At 39.9% G+C, this 18,324-nt stretch overlaps 1 protein-coding gene across 3 annotated transcripts in view; it reads left to right on the forward strand.

Moving 5' to 3' along the window:
• Window positions 1-886: 886 nt before the first annotated feature.
• Window positions 887-18,324, forward strand: part of MIER1 (MIER1 transcriptional regulator) — a 67,124-nt gene continuing 49,686 nt past the window's right edge. The window contains exon 1 of one of the 3 annotated variants that reach the window (XM_070746120.1): window positions 887-1,068. In XM_070746120.1, the coding sequence (XP_070602221.1) occupies window positions 1,060-1,068 (9 nt within the window). In that variant the 5' untranslated portion in view covers window positions 887-1,059. The remainder of the gene's footprint in view (window positions 1,069-18,324) is intronic. The other 2 variants (XM_070746121.1, XM_070746122.1) reach the window with 2 other exon arrangements.

The raw sequence follows: 18,324 nt of genomic DNA on the forward strand, positions 1-18,324 counted from the left end.
GGGGGGGGGAGAGAGACCGATCGATTATTCCCGCTTTTCGGGAAAGATAAAAGGCAGAAGTAACTTGCTCGGTGGAGTGAGGAGGATTTAGCGCTTTCCCCCTTTACGAGTCGTCTCTCCCCCCCACCCCATTTTTGGCCTCTTTACCCTTCTGCGCCTTCGCGATACGGAAAGCGGCCACGGCTCTTTTATTTGACCCACGAGCCTGGGAAGAATTTGGGCTCCCTTCTTTTTCTACCGGCGGGGGAAATGCGCGAAAGGGAAACGTGCGAAAAGAGCGCCGAGTGGAGGCGGCGGAGTGAGGTGGGGGTAAACTTTGCCGAAGCGGAAGCTTTTGACTCACCCTGGCCCGTCTTGGCGGGTGGGTAGAGTCGCGGGTTTGTACGAGATGCTCATTTTTAAAATTATAATAATAATAAATAAATAAATAAATAAATAAATAAATGTTGGCCGACTCCGCGTTACGTTGTGAGGGGAGTCGTCGTCCGCCCCAGAGAAAGTCTCCGGGACCTTCTGGGTGGGGACTGCGCGTGCGTGGCCCGTTTAAAACACCTTTCTCCAACCCCCACAAAGCCTCCTCCCCGTCCTCGAAAGAGGCCGTTTCTCTTCTCGAGTTCGTGAAGGTTATTCGGGGGGGCGGGGGGGCGGACGGTGAAGTGTCTTCCGCGAGCGCGAGGCCGGCAAACGGACGGCGCCGTCTCGTGACTGAAGCGCTCGCGCCGGCAGAGGAAAAGAAGGGCCGGCAGAGCGGGCGGCCTAAAAGCGGGGCGGGGCGGGGGGGGGGGAGCGGAGAGGCGGTGTCGCGGGCGCGCCCACCTCCTTTTGCGCGGTGACGTTGGGCCTCTTCCTCCCCCTGGCGGCTCCCCGCTCCCTCCTCCCTGCACCCACCGCTGCTGCCGCTGCTGCCGCCGCCGCTTTCCCAGAGCCTGTGTGACCCATCGCCGCCGCCGCTCCCGCATAACCCTTCCGTGCCGTTTCCTCCTCTCCTCTCTCCGCCGCGGCGGCGGCGATGTGATTCCCCTTCTCCGGGGCTCGGCCCGCCTCAGCTGAGCGGCGAACATGGCGGAGGTAAATGGGGGAGAGAGAGTGGCGGCGAGGGGATGGAAAGAAAAAAAGGAGGGGAAGGGAAAGGAGGGAGACGAGGAAGAGGAAGGAGGAGGAGAAGAGGCGCCGGCGGCGGCCCGAGAGGGAAAAGAGACAGACATGGGAGTCGAGTCAACCGGTCGGGGCCAACCGGGAACTTGTTGCGCGGCCGCTGCCCTCCTTTTCCTTTCGCTTCCCTCCCTATAAGTTAGTTACGGAGATGGGGGGGGGGGAGGTCCCGAGATACGGGCCTGGCGTCTTGTGCTTAGAAGTCGCGGGGGGGCCCCCACCGAGTCGGGGAGGACGCTTCGGGACCCCGGCGTGGCGGGAATGGGGTTGGGCGAAGGGGGACGAGAAACATTGACGCGACCCTTTCGGTTCCTTCTGGGATATGAGAGGGGTGCTAGTAGAAGCGGGGGGGGGAAGGGCTGCCGCTTTTCTTCCTGTTTGGGACAGTCTGCATTCACCCAAGTTGTCCCTTTACTGGGCGCCCCCCACTTCAGCAAAGAGGGGGGGGGCGCCTCGAGAAGGGCGGCGTAGAAATCTAAATAAATACATAAATAAATACATAAATAAATAAATAAATAAATAAAAGAATAGGAGATCTGGGGAGACCCCAAAAGCTTCGCGGGGCGAGTTGGGGAGTCAAGAGAGGCTTGACTCCCCCCCCCCTCCTTCCGATGGCTGGGTGTTTTATAGCACAGTCTTTGAAAAGTCTTTGAAGAGGGGGGAGAGAGAGAGAGAGCTCTCTGCTGCTCCAGCATTTGGCAGGATACTTTCTAACAGGTTGAGTTTCCTGGCTTGTGGACGCTGGGAAAGGGCCTTCTCTGGTTGGGATGGGATGGGGTTTGTCATTTGCAAAAACTTTGTTAACGTTTGGCCTCCCCGCTCTCCCCCACCCACCCTTGAAATTCAGAAGCTCAAAATGGTGTTTGAGACTCTGGCCGGTTAGGTTGAGCAATTTATAAGATTTACTCAAGGGGACTGGGTGCTGGAGGTGGCAGCACCTGTCCAGCTTTTTGTGGGCATGTAAGCTAGGCAAGATGAAGCCTGGTGAAGAATTGGATGGAAGACCATCAAGGGATACCAAGGCTAGAGAGGAAAGTTTAAACATAGAAACATAGAAGATTGAAGGCAGAAAAAGACCTCATGGTCCATCTAGTCTGCCCTTATACTATTTCCTGTATTTTATCTTAGGATGGATATATGTTTATCCCAGGCATGTTTAAATTCAGTTACTGTGGATTTACCAACCATGTCTGTTGGAAGTTTGTACCAAGCATCTACTATTCTTTCAGTTAAAAAAAAATCGAGGAAAAACATTATAATCGCAAACCATTTCTGTTTTGCTTCCAAGATAAAAGCATATGGATGTAGTTGAGCTTGTCTAGGAAAGCTTATTTTAATCCTTTATGCTACCATATGAGCCTTTGGTTGATTCCCACACATAATGGGGTATTGTTTCAAAATTGATACCCTGTTTCCCCCCAAATAAGACATCCCCTGATAATAAGCCCAATCAAGCTTTTGAATGCATGGCAATAAGGCCAAGCGCTTATTTCCGGGTACATAAAAATATAAGACGGTCATATTTTGGGGAAAACATGGTAGTAGTATAATTTACTGACATTTGAATAGTCTTTAAAACATTGGTGTGTTTGAGGGGGGGGGGGTTTGGTACAAGGAAAATCTCTTAAAATCTCTCATCCTAGCTTGGGTGAATTAGTTATCTCAAAAATTGATAACCTGTTTTAGCGCATGCTTTTGAAAATAAGTGTTTTTTACCTCTCTTCTGCTTAAAAAGTGTTATAATTATTCCATGTAAAGCCAGACAAGGATAGTGCTTTGATGCCCTCATCTCTGCTCACTTAAATAAGATTGCTTCCGTATGACATTTTTTGTTTAAAATGATACCAAAAGAAGATACATGAAAAGATGTAAAAGAAATTGGTTTATATTTGCAGTTATATTAATATGTGAAAAAATAGGGAAGCTCACCTCAGGACAGGCGAGATAGCAGTTTTCAGATATCCATTAAAATGATAAAAAACAAGGAAAATATCAGAGAATATTAATCATTTTAGTTGAGATTCAGAAAATGAAACTGATTAGTTTCATGAACATGTGGCTCATGTTCAAACTTGTCTCTTTTCGCAGTTTCCTTTTTGAAAACTTGATGGTTTTTACATCTGTTGATGAATTAAAATGGGTATACTTAATTTTTCTTTGTTTTAATACTATGTTGAAAGTTTCTTCTGTTTTAGTAGTAGTTTTTGCTTGCTTTGCTTTTCTAAATAGATAAAGTAATACTACCTTAAAGTATCATTTATATAATTCAATTTTTAACAGTAGGGCTGACAACTTATTATGAATATGTCCTATTGTTTTCTGAAGTTTTGTATCTACTTGTATATCTGTATTAATTTTATACTTACCAGTATTTAGTATTTATTTTATTAAAACTTTATTAAATAAAGTTTCTATTTTATTCTAGCAGAATGGTGAAAGTAAATTCAATCCAAAATTGGAGCTCTTAATTATATGCTAGAGGAAGAAATATATACATACACATGAACCATATTCTACATTGCTACTTAAACAAGACTGTGTTGTGAAGTAATGATCAGTGATAGATGATCAGACTATCTAATGATTTTTGTTTTTGTTTGTTTACTCTTTTGTTATCAGAGGGAATCCTAAAGTAATTTACAAAGTAATTTACATTTTTAAACAAAATCTTTACAATCAACCCCCAAAAATAGTATATTAAAAATTGTAAAACAAGATGAAATATTGAAGGTTGTTTTCCCTTTAGGAACAGACATGTTTACTGAACTCATCAAAAATTATCCAAATCATTACCTGATCCAAATAAAGAGGGAAGCATTTGGGGGGAAATATTTTGAGCAATATTATATTAACAAAAAACCTATCCTCAAAATATACATGAATGAGTATTAATAAAAATAATAATATTGCTAGCTATTAATTTTGCTTCAGGTTTTAAAATAATTCAAATAGCCTTTATCAAAATATTTTAAAGAACAAATAATCTGATCATGTGATTTTTATATATAGAATTAAACTATTGATTTTTAACTGGGAAAGGGTATTGCATTGCATTGTAGAACGTGGAAATCATAATTATTTGGACCTTTCTTGTCCTGCAAAATTTTATACAAAGCTATCGTGTTTCCCCGAAAATAAAACCTGTCTTATATTTTTTTAAATTCTGAAATAAGCACTTGGCCTTATTGCCATGCATTCAGAAGCCCAATTGGGTGTGTTATCAGGGGATGTCTTATTTGGGGGGAAATGGGGTAGTTGTTTATATTGTAAGGGGGGGAAAAACAGGCGTTTCTTGTTTCTATCATTTTTATTTTCCCACATTAATCAATAAACAGTAAAGTAAAATAATTTTTCCCACTTGAGTAAATTAACAGAAAAACAACATTTGTAAAAGTTTTTGAATTTCTAAAAGCTAGTAAAACTTTTTACCTCTTGTAATAAGTTTAGATTAATTGCAGAGTTTGATATGCATTCCTTATATGAATCAATAGTATATGGGAAGTCAAAGCTGTAGAAAAAATGTTTATGGTAAATTAGTAACAGACAGATTGACAACTGCTTAAATGGAAAATTCCTCTTAGAGGTATGAGTGTCACAGACACTCTGCGGAGAGGGGCGGCATACAAATCTAAATAATAAAATAAATACATAAAATAAATAAATAAAATAAATAAAATAAATAAATAAATTCTCTTTAGCAAAATTAATTGAGATAGATGGATTGAGCTTACTAGAAATTCAGCAATTAGTTATTTTCAAATTAGAATTAATATATAAACTAAAATTCTCAACAACATTGAGACAAATTGATAAGGAAGTGGATTTCTGACCTGATAATAAGGATTCTTACATATATTGTTTATATGTCTGTATCAATTGGTGAACAAATTCTGACTCTACTTTTATCTGCTTATCGTTATGTCAATGTTTATCATTGGTTTAAAGTTATGGCGGCATCTGAAAAAGTGCTTTATGACCATAATGCTTCTTGAAATTACAACTATTGCGTCACCTTAAAGTCACATGATCATAATTTGGGTGCTTGGCAACTGGTTCACATTTATGATGGTTGCAGCATCTTGCTGCTATATGCCATGATTTGTTACATTCCTATCTGGCCTCCAACCAGCAAAGTCAGTGAAGGAAGCTTGATTCATTTAACGAATGTTATTTACTTAACAACCACAGTAAAAATGGTAGTACACTCCAGTTCAGTCACCTGATGACTCACTTAGTGACCACATCATTAAATGACCAAAATTGCCATCCATTTGTGATCATAAGTTGAGGATTACTTGTTGCAATGAAGATATCAATATTTACAATGAAATCAAGCAATACAATACTAACTTTGCAGGAGGTGTTTAATTTAAATAACAACATTGCATCACAAAATTAAAAGCAGGGGCATAAAAATAGCAAAGGCAAGACTTTTTCCCAGTTTAAAATTAATAGTTTAATTCTACAGAGCTCATAAATACAAGATACTCCAGATTCTCTCTTGCTCCATACCTTCAAACATTCAAAGAAATAAACCTGGTCTCCAGCGATGGGCTAGGAGCTGGAACACTAAATTGTGCTCGCCACCGCGGCTCGTAAGTTCTTGCGGGACCAGCGTGATTTTGCTGCAGCACCTGTGAAGGTAGCAAAATCGCGCATGAAGCTGCAGGTAAAACCTCACCGAAACATGGGCACAATTTTGCTACCTCCACAGGTGCAGCAGCAAAATCACACTGGTCCCGCAAGAACTTATGAGCCACGGCTGCGAGCGCAATTTAGCGTTCCGGCTCGTAGCCCATCACTGATGGTCTCACAGCACTTCAGCAAGAGAAGAGTGGCATGTGAGGGTAGAGCTGTTGCTACTTCATCATTCCACTGTTGTTCCCAGTTAAGTTGTTGCCCTAACAGTAGTGGTGCCATTACTGACAATCACTTAGTTGTCAGCCAGGAATGGGATGAGTTGTAATGACTAAGAGAGTAAGAGGAGATCCTTGTGAGGCTTAAGCATATTGTGACAGCAGCAGAGAAGATGAAGCAGTTCATGGTGCCTCTCTTCTCTTTCTCAGAACCAATCTCAATTGGGAGAGAGTCAACAACTTAACTCTAATATTGCACAGCTCCTTGTGAGAGTTTTGCTTTGAGGCCCAGAGAGCTCAACATACACTACATGTTCTGATAATGTAGAGTATTTATTTGTTGAAAGTAGAATGAGAAGGGAGCCACTTTTTTCTTGTTTGGTAGTAAATTTTGTAATTATGCTACAGAATCTGGTTTCCAGTTATGATAATAAATTACAAATATTTATTTATTGCATTCATATCCTACCACAATTCAGATAGAGTCTTGGCATGACATTAATATGGAAATAAATGATACTTTAAATTTCCTGGTCTCATATAGTTTAGAACTTTATAGATCAACATGAGTACATTGAATTGCACCAGGAAGGACAATAAAAAGCAATGTTTGAAGAGCAAAGTAATGTGATGTGTGGAACATGTTTTGCAAAACTCTCCCTGCTGTCTTTTACTCTAGCTCCATTTCCTGATACATAGCTTGTTATATAAATCAGGTTTGCCTACGATAGTAAAGTTAAAGAGATCTTGAAAATCACCTGGCCCAGTTCACTGTTCATTTTACTAATTTTTAGTGAAAGGATGTTGTTTTAGTATGCTTGGCAGAAGGCTGTCTAGCTTCTGCTTTAATACCTCCAAAGAGAAGAAACATTTAACTACTGGAGACAATCTGTTTAATTAACAAACAGCCCTCAGATTTTGGAATATTTCCTCATTCTATCTATACATTTATAAACTACTGAATTTCATTCAAGGTGACTAAATGATGATAAAGCAATTGCCAATTTTCTTTTAATAATAAAAGAAAAGCAGTATCTTATGTTTTAAAATTATAACATGGCAGTCCTACACTAGGTACTCTATAGTAGTCAGAAATCAAAGGTGTTCGAAAAAGCCAGGCTTTATGATTATTTGGAGCATCATGATAGTGGGAGCTATTCTTGCCTTGGCAGGGGGGATGACAAACTTTTCCACAAAAGAGAAGCCCACTTGGGGCCACTCCTCCATTGTATCTCTTGATAGGCTGAGCCTACAACTTTCCCCCCATTTTTTTTAATCTCTTGGTGTAGGAAACTGGTTACCTTTGGGGGTAGCATGCTTCAAACTGCCATTTGCAAGTTGACTGATATGAGATGAAACTGACATAGATTTTGACCTAATCCAGCTGGGTGTTCTTTTTTTAAATTGTTTATATTTATGTAAAATTTAGACTACTCTAAAAATAGTGAAATCTCTCTCATATCTTAGTGGTTAGTCTTTAACTCTTTCTAAGTTCACATTTTAAGTTTGTTCTCTGATATACTAATTGGAAATAGATTCTGCAGAAGGCAGTAGGATCGTGAAGAGTATTAAAGGGATGAGGTCACTCTTTCAGCTCAACCCACTTGATTGGGGGCTTGTTGTGTAGAAAATAGACTTTTGTATTCACTTATCATAATTGTACCAAATAAAGGTAGAATATACATCTGGTACTAAATAAGTAAATACCGTTGTCTTTGGAAAAGCTTTTTCTGTTATAAACAAAGCAGTAGAAATTCCTAATTATAGTGCACAAACTTTGTTGTTTGAATAATTACAGGTGAAGATCAACTTGTTACCTAGATTTTTCCATACAGTTGATGCTATTTATCCTTGGCCAGTGATAGCCTAGTAGTTAAAGTGTCTGGCTGGGGCTGATCCTGAGTCCCAGAAAAAAGTGGACTATCAATATAATAATCCTAAAGGTATACCACCATAAACCATTGGAGACCTAAGTAATAATTTCCTTTCATGACTTACTGTGAACTCAATATTCTTTTTCAATGAGTTAAAATAATAGTCTGATTTCCAGTGTTATATCATTATTTTAAAAATGTAATCGCCAAAAGCTATATCCAGTACTCTTTGTTGTGTTTATTGGACATATATTAAAGAGATGGTAGGAAATAATGGCATTGCAAAAACTTATGGTTGTTTTTTGTATATTAAGCTTTTAAAATCCATAGTTGTTTTCTTCTAGTTAACAGGAACAGTATAATATTGACAATAGTTTATTGATAGCTGTACAAGTGGTGTTCTTTTTATTTGTAATTTCTAGGGATTCTGACTTTGTGGTACATTGGAGTTATGGAACTGTCAACTGGACCATACTCAGTTATTTCTTACTCTATTGTGATAAAAGAGACTTGAGACTCTGTACATCTGCATATAATATTGAACAAAACTTATTCTTAGGATAGAAGCTGTCAAAAGAAAGATCAATTTTTAAAATAGGCTGAATAGGCGGGTTTCAAAGAAAAACAATCCAAGAAAATTTTACCACTATTCCCCTCTGGAGTGTGATGTAATGCGAGCTTTTCCTTTTTTTTTTTAAATTGAACTCCATTCTTCCTCTCTGCCAGTCACATGACTTAAAATGGAGCTATTATTAGAGGGTTGGAATGAATTCTGAATGCTCTGCATCCTTCGCTTTCAAAAATATGTTTTTAGTAAATTTGTATCCAATTCTCATTGTCTCTCATACTATAATCAGAACTGATTTTTATCTGATCTGAATCTGATTGGGAACTTTTGGGATATGAACAAGATTAAATGGAAAATATTTATGCAACAGTGGCAAATATCTATTTATGTCGTTTTAGAAACACTTCATATATTTCACAAATTATTCATCTATTTTGCTTGATATTTTTCCTTCATTAAGGATCAAATATTTTATTGTTTGAATGAAAACTAAACCTGAGAATAAAAGATCGAATAAAAACTAAGCCACTAAAGGATATGATTCCTAATTTTGCAAAACTATTGAGAACATGCTTTTCCTTTGTTATGAAATGTTGTGCTTCCTGAAAGGTAAAAGGAGGTAGAAACAGATATTATGAAGTGACTAACTGTTGAAGCAGCTCTCTTCTTATTGTACATGGCAGCTTTAGTGGGTAGAACATCAACATTTATGTGTACTTGATGAGCAGTGTCTTAAGTACCGATATTAAGATAATATCTTAATGTCTTTATTATATAGCTTCCTAGGCACTTTAGTCTTTCGGGAAGATCTTAATGGCAATAACAAAATATTTAAATTGTTTTGATATTACATGTACCATATATTATTGTAAATTATTATGTCTACTGTTGCTGAATGCCAGATCCATCTGTAATAATGCTATCTTTATTCATATGTTGGTAGAGAAACAAATGGTGAACCTTTTTCAGCTTGAGTGTCAAAAAGGTGCATACACATCCAATAATGTGTGCACACAAGCCCACACCCATAATGCAGTGCTATGCTTATGCGCACAGCCCCCCAGACATGCACACAATCCCTCATGCTGCCCCTTCTGCATTTGCATAGGCCTCACTGACACGTCTGGTAGGCCCATTGGGCTGTTTTTCACTCTCCCTAGGGTTCAGGAAAGCCGCCTGAACACTAGGGACAGTGAAAAATGGCCCAACAGCAATTTGAAGTTCAAAAATGAAATGGAAGTGGAGCTCCCCTAACAGCTTATCTTCGGATAGTCGCAACCAGGACTTCCACACCTCTCCCAATTCTTCTGCAGCCAGCAAGGCTTTCCTGAAGGCCTCTTTAACTGATAAAAGAGCTCTAGATCGATCTGGAGCTCTGTTATCAGCTGCAGAGGCCTTCAGGAAAGCCTTGCTGGCTGCAGAAAAAATAGGCCAAGATGTGAGAGGCCTAGCTGCAACTGTCCAGAGTCGAAGAAGTTTTTGAAGACCCCTGAGAGCAAAAAGGAGGCTGGGGTAATGCACACAAATGAACTTCCGGTTGGCCCCTTAGGCCGTTTTCACCGTCCGGAAGCTTTCCTGAAGCCTGGGGAGAGCAAAAACAGCTGAAAAGAAGCCCAAAATCAGCTGGCGAGCACATGCATACGTGCTGAAACGGACATAGGACAACGCCTTGCGTGACTTCAGATATGGTCCCATATGTCTTAGGTCAATGATGGCGAACCTTTTTTTCCTCGGGTGCCAAAAAAGGGTGAGTTTGTGCTATCGCACATGTACAAGTGCCCACACCCATAATTCAATGCCTGGGGAGAGCAAAGACAGCTGATCTAAGGTATATAATTATTGAGCAGATTAGGGCTGTAGAAGGTTTCTTCTGAGTTTTCTGTCTGATAGCAACTGTAAATGCCAGAGTTCAAGAGAGAGGGTGGCTGTGCTGTTAAGAAATAATTTATCTGTGACCAGGTGTCCTACTTTTGAGATGGTGTGGGTTAAGAATCTCTGCATTCAGCTGAACTATAAGGACAAAGTGATGATCCCATGTGGCTGCCCCAATAAGATACATCCCTCTTGGATTTCATCACTGGTCTGATATTGGTGTTTCTAAAACTACAGTGGTACCTCTACTGTACTTACAAACTTAATTCGTTCCGTGACCAGGTTCTTAAGTACAAAAGTTTGTAAGAAGAAGCAATTTTTCCCATAGGAATCAATGTAGAAGCAAATAATGTGTGGGATTGGGGAAACCACAGGGAGGGTGGAGGCCCTGTTTCCTCCCAGGAGATTCCTAGAGAGGCCCCATGGAGGCTTCTCCCCACCTTTTCCGGCCCTGTTTCCTGTCAGGAGATTCCTAGAGAGGCCCCACGGAGGCTTCTCCCTGCTTTTTCCAGTTACAGTTTCGGAGACTCAGGTTTGTAAGTGGAAAATAGTTCTTGAGAAGAGGCAAAAAAAATCTTGAATACCCGCTTCTTATCTAGAAAAGTTTGCAACTGGAGGTACCACTGTATTTGTCTTACAAGCTTTCTATCTCCATGCCTTGGAGAAGTGTCTAGGAAGGCTCAGTAACTCACAAATACCTGTAGATTGAGTCAAATGAACTTGATAAGAGATCTGCAACTTTGTCGCTAAAAGTATATGGGATAAAATACATTGTCCACAACATTTGCAAGTGGCTCAGACAAACACCTCCCTAATTCATTGGACAATTAGGAAGAATTACCACATCATCAGATGTGCCAGATTTTGTTATAGCCAATTTCAGTAAAAATAGTTTTAGCCACCTTGTGGAGTTGATTTCTTGGCTTGGTTATCTGCCTTGGCTGATATTACCATAACTTATCTCAGTATAATTTCTGGCTCAAAATACATATGCAGGCATATACCAGACCTCTCTTTTTTTTCCAGGTAAATTGTGCGAGGATATAGGACACTAATATAGTCCATTGCATTTTAAATAACTTTCTGGTCAGATAAGATTAATCACTGTATAATTTCTGACTTATGTTCGTATCTGGAGAAATTCCACTAAGCCCTTAGGGATTTTCCTAGCCAACTTGAGAAACAATTCTATTGATGTTGGTTGGAATTTGGAAGTGACCAGAGGGTTGAATTGTCTCTGTGCAGCCTCCTTCTGTCTGTTAATCCCATGTGCTGCTAAGCTTTCTGAGGTGGTACAGGAGTTAAAATAGCAGAAGCTAATAGAGTACCACAGAAGAAGACAAAAATAAGGGCTCATGTTCAAGCCTACATGGCCATAAAGGAGGCAAAGCTTCAAGACTTCTCTCCTATAGCATTGGTGGTATATTTTTCCATGGGATTGTTTAAGGTCAGTCGCTCTGTATTGGAAAAGAAGAGGCCTGAAGATTTGCCTGAATCTTCCTCTTCAAAGGCAGAATCTAAAGTGGTATCTGGGGAAATACCTATAATGTGAACCACGATCTGTCAATAATTTTGGAGGACGGTTTTTGAGAATATTGTGGAGACTACACAAAACTTGTGGAAAAGTTTATTGATAAGTTTGTGATACTATATTTTGTATCCTAATGATACTCATTTGTGTATCTCCCAGTTACTATTTGATTCTATAAGAGAATTCACTGAAAATGAGAAACACGAGTATTATATTTCAAAGTATTTATGAGGAGCATGTAGATATTTCAGTATCCTGCTAATCTGAAAAGGGTGGTCTTTCAGTTTTGCAGTATGGGAAAAGTGGTTGAAACTCCACCTCAGTGGAGGATGCTAGGATGCAGAAACCTGGAAGCAAAATTTAAGAGGGTGAGATTTTGCTTGATTTGCTTCTAGGTTTCTACATTGTAGCCCCTTATTTTTATATAGTAATGTTATTGAAAATTATGTTATACAGATAAAACAAATACAATTTATTATATAGTGTGTGTGTGTATCTAATGCAGACAAGAAAAATGGAAAGAGAAAAAGGAACTTCCCTCTTCATCCTCTGCAAATATGATCAACATGCTCTGTGCCTTTTAAAATAGCACCAAGCAACTCTTCATCTCATCAATGTTCCCTCTAATTTTTTTCCGGTGTGGGCGGAAAAGTATAGTGTCTGAGCGACAGTCCCTTTGGGACTGGGCGGCATAGAAAAATAAATAAATAAATAAATAAATAAATTCCCTTCTTTTTTTATTAAAAGAAATTAATAATAAAACAAAACCAAAATTTATTACTATTATTATCTTCTCTTTTTCCATCCCTGTCTCCTCCCCCCGTGTGTGTGTGTGTGTGTGTGTGTGAACTCTTGAACCATTTCCAATTAGAGGTGAGCTATTGGAAATGGTTCAAGAGTTCACACACACACACACACACACACACACACACACACACAAATGGCTGGGGGTTTTTTCCCTCTGTTATTATTTGGGTGCTTTTTACCATATGCTTTAAATCAAGAGTCATTTCTCTCTCCCCCTCTTGCTCTCTCTCTCTCTCTCTCTCTCTATTGCTTTCTTTCTTTCTTTCTTTCTCTCTCACTCTTTCTTTCTATCTCTCTTGCTTTCTTTCTCTTCTCTCTTGCTATCTCTCTCTCCCCCCTTTCATCTCTCTCTCTTTCTCTCTTGTTTTTTTTCTCTCTATTGCTTTCTTTCTCTTCTGTCTCTTGCTATCTCTCTCTCCCCCCACCTTTCTCTCTTTCTCTCAGCAGCGGTAGTAGCCGTGGGGCGGCGGCAGGGTGATCAGCTGTGAGGCGGAGCTCTGGAGCGGACGCACCGACAGCGAGGGGGCTGCGAGAGCGCTTTCTCCGAGTGCTTCGGGAACGCCTGCCCTGCCTCTACTGCAGCCCCCTTGCTGGAAGTCTGGGCCGAAAGCGCTCCCAGCGAAGGGGCTGTGAGAGGGGGGGGCGGGCATTCCCGAAGCCCTCGGAGAAAGCCCTCTCTCGCAGCCCCCTGGCTGGCTGGCAGCGCTTTCGTGCCGCCACCGCCGCGGCAGAAGTCGCGCCCCAAGGCAGGCGGAGGAGGAGGAGAGGGGGCGGATCGGGCGGCCGGGGGGCAGGGCCGAGAAGCCAGGGGCGCGTTTGGCTGGAGGCACCGTGGGGAGGCGGGGCGGTCGCGGCTCCCTTTCCTCCTACTGCCGCCCCCCGCCCCCCCCAATGGGCTGGCAGGGGGATGCGGAGCACGCGCCCATGGAAAAGGGTGCGTGGGGGGTATTTTGGGGTGCGCGTGCGCGCAGCTTACAGGGAACAGTGCATCTCATATCTCACCCCATTGTCTATAAACAATCTCTAAAAACACATTTCTCCATAATAATCAGCAAAAATACATTAAGTGTTATCAAAAATAACAGCCCTATTGCAGATTGTATCTGCTTAAACTTAATTTGAATTGTTTCTTTTATATTTCAACTAGCTGAATACCCATGCTCCTCTATGAAACTATGAGATAGCTTGAGGGAGACTGGGAGAGAGAAGGGCTTGTCCCCTTCTCTCCCTCAGGCTTGCCCCAAAGAAGCCTGTCCCCTGCTATCCCCCTTCTCCGCCACAGGCTGGCCCCATTGATCCTTTTTTATCCTTTTCTCTCCCTCGGGCTTGCCCCACAAGTGCCCGTCTTATCCCCTTCTCTCCCCTTCCCCTTATCTCCCATTAACTCTTTCCTATCCCCTTCTCTCCCTCAGGCTTGTCCCATTGATCCTGTCCAAACTTCCAGCCCATAGTCCGGATGAGTCACGTGCTAGTCACACCCAAGTTGCAGTTAGAACAGAGTTCTTTTCCAGTGGGGAGAGAGAATAGAACATCTAAATCTTTAGCATCAGAGCGTGTTAATAATAAGAAATACTAATGATCTAATGGTCATTTTAAAAATCTTTTCTTGGTGAAAAACTAGAAGACAAGAGGAAGATACATGCCAAATTTCATGTTTGTAGGCTTTACAGTTCTGGATACAGTGGTACCTCGAGATACGAGTTTAATTCGTTCCGGACCTGGGCTCTTAAGTCGAGCAGCTCTTATCTCGAACGACTTTTCCCCATAGGAATTAATGTAAATAATTTTAATTGGTTCCAGCCCTCAAAAAACTCACAAAGTTAGTCTAAATTATGCAGAAAGACATGTTTTTAATGAAGAAATGTACATGTACATATAAATGAATAATGAAGTTTCTTTCACTTAACTTGTAAACTTTCTTAAACTTTTAAATTTACATATGTTCAACTTCTCTGCCACCCAATCCTGTAGGACAGAGGTCCCCAACCCTTTTTGCACCAGGGACCGGCTTTAAGCGATCAAGAGAGGAATGGGTGAATGAATGGACGGAGGGTGGGAAGGAAGGAAGGAAAGAGGGAAGGGACAGGAACAGAGGAAGGAAGCAAGGAAACTTATGAAAGGGGAGAGTAAGAGAGGAATGAGTGAAGGGAGGGAGGGAGGGAAGAAGGTGGGAAGGAGAAAGAAAAGAAGAAATAGAGGAAGGGAAGGTAAAAGAGAGAAAGAAAAAGAGCAAGAAAGAAAGAAAGAAAGAAAGAAAGAAAGGGGGAAGGGACAGGAACAGAGGAAGGAAGCAAGGAAACTTATGAAAGGGAAGAGTAAGAGAGGAATGAGTGAAGGGAGGGAGGGAGGGAAGAAGGTGGGAAGGAGAAAGAAAAGAAGAAATAGAGGAAGGGAAGGTAAAAGAGAGAAAGAAAAAGAGCAAGAAAGAAAGCTGCAAGCACCCCCCCGAGCCCCCCAGGCCGGCTGCAACCTTTTAAAACACGCGCGCCGCTTCGCAGCTGTCTCCTGAAGCCGAACGCGGAAGTTAGCGTTTGGCTTCAGGAGACAGCTCCTTGGCGCTTGTATCTCGAATTTGGGCTTGTAAGTAGAACAAAAATATCTCTCCCCTCCCAGCTCTTATCTCGAGTTGCTCTTAAGTAGAGCAGCTCTTATGTCGGGGTTCCACTGTATTTTGTGATTCTGCGTGTTTTTCATGTTTATATATACTGTTCAAAAAAATAAAGGGAACACTCAAATAACACATCCTAGATCTGAATGAATGAAATATTTTTATTGAATACTTTGTTCTGTACAAAGTTGAAAGTGTACAACAGCATGTGAAATTGATTGTCAGTCAGTGTTGCTTCCTAAATGGACAGTTTGATTTACTTGGGAGTTATATTGTGTTGCTTAAGTGTTCCCCTTTTTTTTTTGAGCAGTGTATATAGATTTCCATCTCTATTTAAATTCCTCAATTTTCACTCTTCAAACAAATCAAACTTTTAAAACATCAGCATCCAGTCTTTCAACAAGCCATTTAAACATTACCAAAAATAGCAGCCCATTTATTTTAATGTCAATCAAATAAACCAATTTTCTATTCTTTCTTCTTTCTCCTAACAATATTTAAAACTCTCAAATAAAGTTTTAAGTATTTGATACTTTGTCTCTTTTCTCAAATTGTAAATCTTGTAAATCCAATGTAGAGGAATAATCCACAGCACTCTTCTGCTTTAATATGTGTATGTCTTTTTCACTTATTGAGTCATAATTTAGTTTAATTTGTAAATCCACCATTTCCATTTCTTTCTTATAAGCTATAATTTTTAACCACCTTAAAATCAATTTCAGGTTTATTCATTGGCCTTGTTCCTCTTCAGTACCATCTTCTAATTCTTCAGTAATAGTAAATAACTCCCTGAAAGCCATTCATTATAGATCTCTCTTAAAATGTCCACTAGTGTCCAACCTTCAAAGTTATCAGTTTTGTCCAAATATATAGACATTTTCCCATGGGAAAGATACTTTTAATTAACTTCAAAGTCTTAAGTCCATTTATATTTTGTTTATATGTTTGTTAAAAACTTTCTAAAGTTAATACTAAACATCCTTTTGCTATAATCTCCTTCCAAATGTGTTTTATAAATCTGTGTAATTAAAACTTATTTTTTGAAGGATTGAACAAAATTCATTCAGTGATTTCACTAAGACCTGCTTATCTGAAGGGTTATTCAAAAAGAATGAACTGATTTAATGATACAGTATTTTATTAAAGAAAAATAATACAAAACTCCAGCCAAGTCACAAATATTCTACTCACAATCATCTTTTATTTCCTGTCTTACAAGCATTCAATGTGGCCACCACCTGCAGCACGGGCAACATCAATGTGATAAGAGAATTCCTCTCAAACGCAGCATGGATTCTCACCACATGTTCCTCCAAAACTCTTGGTCATCCTGGACTTCTTCTTTTACCCAAGACACTCAGTCTCTTGAAACTGTCGAAACCACCTTTGAATGTTCTTAGGGCGGATTAATGTCAAATAGCCTTGGAAAAACACACTGCACATTGACAACCAAATCACAAAATCGAGAACTCAGAATGCCTTTTCCCGAGGACTAGCCATTCCGAGGGTAAACAAGTGAACATTATCGGAAGAACAACGAAACTACATTGCCCCTTTGGCAGCCATTCAAAATTCATATAACTCCTCTTTCAAATGGTCACTTACTCATTACATGATGACGCTTGAGACCTGAAGCAATACATCATGAAATCAGTTTGTTCTTTTTAAATAACCCTGTATATAGATTGCATTAGCGGCTTTACCATAAGTTCTATGTTAGTCATAAGTTGCTCACAAAAATGCAGTTCCTGCCATCTGCTCACCAAAAATGAGCTGTGGGAAGTAAATGTGGGTAATCTTGAGATCTCTACTTTCTCCAGAGAGATTTTGCCAATTCACATCTGGCATCAGTTCACCATGGTGCTCACCAGAAGTATGTCCTTGTTTTTTTAACAGTAGGGCTAATTAAAGAAACACAGTGTAATTCATGCTTCCTGCTTGTGCTCTGCTGTTAAGGATTTGATATTAATTACTGATCTTGGAAACTATAAGGTCCTTAATGTATACTTATTCAAGGAGAGGTTGCTTAGGGTTGTTCACATATAAGAGATAAAGGGAATTTGGGCAGTAGGGGGGAGAAAAAACCTTTTATTTGGCAGTCTCCAATTATGGAATATTCTTGTACCTATGTTCTAGTCATACAACCCAATCTTTCTTAGACCTACGAAGACAGCTTTTACAGAGAGCCTCTGAAGTCTATTATTTTGCTCTAATCAAGTGGCATTGGCATCAAGTGTATCTTTGTGTCATTTTATTGCTATGCTACACTGATACATAAGTTACAATTTTATTTCTAAGTTTTATTATATGTTTAGAGTTAATTGTTTTTTCACTGGGTTTATATGGTTTAAAATACAGTAAATAAATATCATTGATAATTACCAAAAAACAAATTGAAATCATTCATGGATATGTCATATATTCTAAATTAAACCATAGGAAATTAACCAAACTGAGCCCAAAGGTCGAGTCAGATGCATCATCAGGCTCTAGTCCCTTCACACCAACAAGAGTCCAGCCCACTTTGAATTCCATTGATTGTTATCTACTGCCAATTTACATTGACTGTTAGTAATTTAGATTCTTGTAAAGAGCTTTTGCTTTCAATAAATTTTTATTTCAAACTGCCTGGACTCCTGATTTCCTATGCTTGACGTAAACAATATTATTCAGAAACTGAAATATTATATGCATATATCCTATCTGTCTGTCTGTCTATATATGTCTCTGTGTGTGTTTGTGTGTGTGTTTGTGTATACACACACTCATAGACACAGGACATTGTTTTTTCTTAATTTTTTTCATAAATTCTTTAGTTTTTACTTAGGTGATTTTTTGTGTTTGTGACAGTTATACATTTATTAGATTTTTCATCATGAAAGATGGATAAGATAAAGGATATCTTCATGAGTAATACAGAAATAAAATATGGCAGACCAGACATAAACACAATATGAAATACCATGAACAAACCATGTAGTGTTGTGGTTGGCTTCAGGCCAGCTCCTATGGCTGCTGATTTTGACTCAGAGGAGCTGGAGGAGGACTCCAATCAC

The sequence above is a fragment of the Erythrolamprus reginae genome, chromosome 3, assembly GCF_031021105.1.
Source record: "Erythrolamprus reginae isolate rEryReg1 chromosome 3, rEryReg1.hap1, whole genome shotgun sequence".
NCBI classification, from domain to species: domain Eukaryota; kingdom Metazoa; phylum Chordata; class Lepidosauria; order Squamata; family Dipsadidae; genus Erythrolamprus; species Erythrolamprus reginae.